Raw genomic sequence first — 6,000 nt, 5'->3', positions numbered from 1 at the left:
GATACCTTCTCCAAATATTATTCGTTCGCCTTTGTAGCCGCGACGCTCCTCCGCCTACAAGCCACATCACAACAAACGCTTCTCCCAGGGCCACTGTTCTTTATTGTTGTTCCTCGTTGCTCTCGACTTATCGCAAGTGCTCCGACACGACGTCGAGCAGTCTGCGGTACACCGGCCTGTCGGCCTTCGTTGACCGGATCAAGTCCACGTGGTTGAACCGATGCTCAGTTTCCTCCCCCAGGTATTCCACGCTCTGCATAACGGACGCGCAAGTGCGATTGTCGCAGCTTACCTCGCGTCCGACACGAACGAGTCGTTGGGTGCGTGCAGAATCGCCACCGGAACGCTCGCGTTGGGGCAGGCCGTACTCAGGCGGACTGGGAGTCCGATAGTAGTCGTCGTTGGAGCACCAGAACCGCGTGGAGGCGCACCCGTAGTCGTACTTGGTCGGCTTCCCTGTGGAATTCTCGCGGAAAGACGCTCGAGCGTCTTGTAGGAGGTGCCTGCCGGCGAGTAGCTCAGGATCGTCGGTACGCGGGCCTGGAAACACGCGAGTGTCAAGGGCATACCCGAGACTCGGAGGGCACGCCTCCACTCCGCGCGAGGTTCGCGCTGCCGACGTCGGCGAACGTGGACATGCGCTCGCGGCACGCGTCCGCTACGCTTGCGTTGCAGTGTTCCATTGCCCACCTGCCGATAACCACCGACTACGGCCAGATCTCGCGTACGGAGCGCAGCTTGGCGGCAGCCTGCGAGTCGACGTGTCACAACGTAGACGAGTGCGAGCGAGCGCGCGCGTGCATGCTGCATGCTCACCGATAACACTGACGCGAGGCCGCGCATTTTCACGCTCCTGAAACTAGTCGAGTAGTGCAGGAAATAGACGGACGGGCCCAAACTCACGAGCAGCTCCATTTTCTCGTTGTACTCGGGCTTCTCGGCCAGGAGCACGTTGCTCAGAGTCGCGCCCACGGAGTATCCCACGTAGGTCAACTTGCGTCCTCCCGACTTCTCGAGAGCGAAGTCGATCAACTTGCTCAAGTCTTTGGAGGCCATGTCGTCCAAACTGCAACGGTGCAGCTGTGTTTGCGTGCCGCTCGTACGGGATGCTCGGCGACTTACCTCAAGTTCCAAAACGCACCGCTCCCGGGAGAGTGCTCGCGATGCGGTCTCGACAGCGAGTTGCCCCTGAGGTTGCCTCGCCAGACGTCGTAGCCGGCGTCCGCCAGCGCGAGAGCTGCAACGATAAGCACCAGGTGTCGCTTTGGCGAGTATTCGGCGAGCTGCACGCGAGTCGTACGCAGTACGCAGTTGTCGGGCTCCAGAACGACCATCAGTTCCGACGACCGGTTTGCCAGCAGCTTTCGGACCGAGCGGACTGCCGGTTATCCTGTGCATCGCTGAAACGTAGCCGTCCTCGGTGGTCATTCGTGCTGCTCGACCATCCCGACCTTCGATCGCGTCGCCGATTGAGTGACATTATTACGCGAGTCGTGCGCTGAATGTCGCTCGGAAACAATCACGCGGTACTGCGGAACGTGGAGCCTGCAGAGCACCGCGAGGCCTGCTACCGTGGTCGCGACCATCGCTCCACCGAGTGCCCCGCGAGCTCATCCGCCGCGGCAATTTCAGCTGCTCGCCGCAACGATACCACGTTTGCCAGCTGCCACCTTTTGCTTTAAGGATAACCTTGGCACCGCTTTCAGATCTAATACGCTTATCTCGATGTAATTATGATAACCGGCGTCCACAGGCAAATATTGAATTTCAACAGAAAACCTGACAACAAGATCAAGCCAGATGGACCTTATCTTTCGTTGAATATTCATTGCTCACTACATGCCATATTACTTGCTTATACAAACACGCATGAGGCTCTTTAACGTTAAACGATATCCATTGGGAAATTGATATGTCAACTTTTCCGAAGAATTCCAGAGCACGTGCATTAATTAATACTTGACATCGATGTTGTTTGATGTTCGTTCGGTTATTTTCGCTTGAATTGGCAGTACGCACTTGACGATTCGGAGCTCACACGAGACACGTATAAAAGTGCGGTGACTAAACGTGCCTGTCCATCGACAAATTCATTTATAATTGCGCGCTCTCCAAGTCGTTCGCTTGTACCATTACATTTTTCAGCTCCTACTGGCCCCTACCTGACAATTGGCCCGAGAGCCTGTATTGCTCTTCTGGTTTTCGCTTTGCAATTCGAGAAACGCCCTCGAAAGCTCCAGTGCTTCGGCTAATTTTTGAGAGCTCCTGCTCCAAGTGTCTGGCAAGTCGGCAGAAGCTGCTCGGAAGCTCGTCTCGGCTCGGCTGAGGCATACAAACGATAAACCACTCTTGTTTATAGACAGTCAACTAATTCCAAGGACCATCCATCTTTAAAACTAGTCGCCCGTGCCGAAGATTTATAAACTTTTACTGCTCTTATCAGCGAGCTAGATAAATATTGATAATTATGCATAAACGAGTGACAGTAGCGGTAAGGCTATATTTACATAGACAGGCGTGGTGGGGTGCGAAGTGCCGGTTCATCATTTTAATTACAGACTTGTCAAACGAAATGGTAACGCGAAAGATTACGGTAAATAATAGAGCACGGAGTGGCCGTGAAAGCCGAACAGGGTCGGCTCGTTATCGCGCTGGAATATTTTCGAGCGGCCGGGCAGGTCTCCGATGAAAGCGACGAGCAGGCGAAGATGAGCGCGAAGCGGCGGGCAGAGGAGGTCGTCGGATCCTCACGGTGGACGCTGGATGCCGACACGAGGCAGGGACGTCTCCGGCGACGGACCGATCGGCGGGCAGAGCTTTGAGCGGGCGCGGAAATCGATCGATCCGAGGCGATAAGCCCATTAAAACGTTGCTCGGGCCAAACGAAGGGCGTAAATCATGACGGGCGCGTGCGGGAGCCGGGCGGGGCGGCGGCGCGCGATGAATATTAATGAAATCATCGCGCCGCTTACAGGCCTATTAACGCCGCGCCGAGCGATTTGGCCCGGCAGCGGCGGTCCGGCTGGCGCCGCGTGCGCGCTTTATCGCAGCTGCCGGAATATTAGGCCGATCGATCATCGCGCGGCCCCGCGCACGCCCCCGCCACGGCTTTCCCATGGAGGCGCCGATTGAAAAGTGGCGCACTCCCGAGGCGTCCGAGAGCGATGGGCGCAGGCATTAGCGCGGCGCGGCGCGGCGCGGCGCGGCCTCGAGTGCGCAGTGAACGACGGACGCGGGGGCGACGCAGACGCCGGCCGCGCGGCCAATATCGATATCGGGATTTGGTGGCCGGGGCCGCTTATCCGCGCGCGCTCGGCCATCTTTTATTCATGACCGCGCGCGCTATCTGGCAGCCGATATCTGGCCGCGGCCCCGCCGCTCGGGGGCCGCGCGAGCCGGGCGCGACTTACTCGGCTTGGCCGCGGGGCCGTCCATCGGAATAGCGGACACATAGGAATAGCCGCATTAGGCAAAGTCAAGCGCCGACGGATGGCGCATGCCGCTCCGAAGCCGCTCCAGCGCCGGTCCCTCGGGCATTGCCCCGGTCTTTGTCCCGCGCGATTTTCAGCATTTTCAGCTCGCGCGGCGCTATTCCGCTCCGCTTATCGGCGCTCCAATTTCGCGCGAGCTGCTCCGGGCCCGACGCCCGACGGAATTTCAATCGCAGCCTCGCTCAATATTCAAATGCGCGGGGGCGCTCGCCATCTATCGCGCGGCGCCTCGCCCGCTCGAGTGCAAGCTCGTAAAAAGCTGCGCGGCTCGAGGGGCCAAATAATCATTGCCGAGAAATTTCATAAGTGTCTGCGGCGCGCTGCTCGGCCGAGGAGCGGCATTAAGCAGCCGTGAAATACGAGCGGGCGCGCCGGCGAAGCCAGTAAAAGTGCTATCGAGCTTGCACCCCCTCGGCTGGCGACGGCGCCCCGGAGCAGCTCGCGGAGCTTCCAATCGGGGGCGCGCGCCGGGCGGCGATCGCCGATCAGTCAGCGCCCGAGTTTTCGCATTCGGGCGGCGGCACTTTCATTTGCATGCTAAGAGCGCGCGCCGTCGCCGTCGCCGCCGCGCCGGCTGCGGATTTCCATTTAAACTGGCAAAATGGCTGGCGCGCGGGGCGCCGGCGCTACAAAATTTTTTATTGAAAGATTCGATGCAGATAGGCCGCCGACGCCGCCGCCGCCACCGCGAGAGGGAGAAAAAGGCTGAGTGCGCTCGCCGCGCCTGCGCGAGCCAATACTCGCGCGCAGATAAAACGCCCTTTATCTGCTCACTCCGCCCAGTTCGATTCTCTCTGCTGCTCCTCTCTTTTCCCTTTTCCGCGCTCTCACTCTCTCTCTCTCTCTCTCTCGCTCTGCCTGCATGCGCCAGCTCCGCGCTGCCAGTCGATTTTTCTCCTTCTATCGTTTCCTCATTCGTTCCTGTCCTCCAAATCACTTTTATGGCGTTTACGGACGAGCCTTTTATTCATGCGCGTCGCTTTGTCGAGCCGCCGCACGCGACGTTATTAATGCCCGCCTCGACCCGACTACATCTATATATACCTGTTCCCCTATTTTTTTCGCTGCTCGGCTGTCCGCCGGATATTCGCTCGCGATGCAACTTTGCAAAAAGTCCATTGGCCGGCTCGCGCGCCCCGTAAATCGATCATCAGGCCGGCTCTACTTATCTCGCCTCGGGGCCGAATGGCTTCCGCCTGCGCGCCGGACCAACGGGAGAGGAGGAGGCTCGCCTCTGATTTATCCGAGAGTGAGAAAATTAGTAAAGATCGGAGGGCGTCCGAGGGAGACGGCTGGTCCGAGTGAAAACAGAGGGACGGAGAGAGAAGAGCTTAGCCGCTCTTCCGGCACCTCGCGCTGCCGGTCGAAAGCCAACTGGGCAAACACGAGGCCGTCCCGCGGCGGCTCGAAAAATCACCAAGCCGTTGACTCAGGCTTATCGGCTTACAAGTCAAAGTCGAGCGGGCCGGCTTCAAAGGAGCAGCGGCACTGTGGGCGCAGCTATTAGGCGCGACGGAAGCCCGGCCCGTCATGTGCCAGCGCCGCGCGCTCACGTGCAGATTCGGGAAGAGCCGAGGCGAGGGAGTAAGACGTTTTATCGGCGAGCCGATATACGACGGCGCGCGAGGGCTTAATCTCTCACGCTCGGCTGGCTCGGCTGGCGCGCGCGCGGCCATCCGCTCCATTCGCCCCGACCCCTCGCCTACGCCGCCGGCAGATCCACTGCGAGTTATTAACAGCGCGCAGTCGCGAATGCGACGAAACTGGGTAAATAAGCATAGGCAAGCAGATAACATTCTCTCGCGTCATTTGTCATCGTCTCTCGTGGGCTTTCGACTTTGGGCACGTGCACCTCGGCGTTATCGGCCGGTCGGCATCTCCCGGCGCTCCCCGGCGCTCCCCGCCGCGCCCCGCCGCGCCCCGCCGATCCAAGTGCGAAAAGGCTTATCTGGCGCGCGATAAGGCTCCCCTCGGCCCTTTCTCGGCGTCTTTGTCGCGCGCCGGCAGCCGCGCGAGGTGCTAACTCGGCGGCCGCGCGCTCGCGGGGCTTTTCCGCGCGCGGAGCGCGCCGCGCTAACGAGAGCCGAGAGCCGCCAATTGGTCGAGCAAGCTTCGTCTCCGCGATCGGCGAGGCTCGCCGGCGTCGATTTGTACTGGGCGCGGGCGGCGCGGGCGGCGCGGGGATGCGCGGCCGGCCGCGGGCGGTTGGGCCGCGCGCCTATCTCGGGCGCTGGATCTGCGCGCGGCGCTGGCCGCCGCCGGCCGCCGCGATATCATCGATACTTCGAGCCGTGCGCGCGCCGAGTTGTGCCGCGGCGCGCACCGGCGCGACTCGGACCCTTTGTCCTGCCCGGAGACAAAGGCGCACGAGCGCGCGCGGCCGCGCCACAATATGAGAGCTCGTGAGATATTTATGCGGCGCATTGTCTCCGCTGCGCAGCGCCCCGCACGACAGCCGGCGACAACTTCATTCGCGGCGCCGAGGCGAGTTATGAAGCGACTCGGCGCG

At 60.5% G+C, this 6,000-nt stretch overlaps 1 protein-coding gene across 1 annotated transcript; it reads right to left on the bottom strand.

Annotated features, from left to right (window-relative positions):
* Positions 1–288: 288 nt before the first annotated feature.
* On the bottom strand, positions 289–1,428 carry LOC131671426 (lipase 3-like). The gene is made up of 4 exons (XM_058947816.1): positions 1,308–1,428; positions 1,123–1,237; positions 817–1,066; positions 289–540 (listed from the first exon to the last, which is right to left on the bottom strand). The coding sequence occupies exons 1-4, from the start codon at positions 1,426–1,428 to the stop codon at positions 289–291; spliced, it is 738 nt and encodes a 245-aa protein (XP_058803799.1).
* Between the last annotated feature and the right edge of the window lie 4,572 nt (positions 1,429–6,000).

This window comes from Phymastichus coffea, unplaced genomic scaffold (genome assembly GCF_024137745.1).
Source record: "Phymastichus coffea isolate CEN01 unplaced genomic scaffold, Cenicafe_Pcof_1.1 PCOF00125, whole genome shotgun sequence".
Classification (NCBI taxonomy): Eukaryota; Metazoa; Arthropoda; class Insecta; order Hymenoptera; family Eulophidae; genus Phymastichus; species Phymastichus coffea.
Note: the sequence above shows the minus strand (reverse complement) of the source record. Positions and strands in the feature narration are given on the sequence as shown.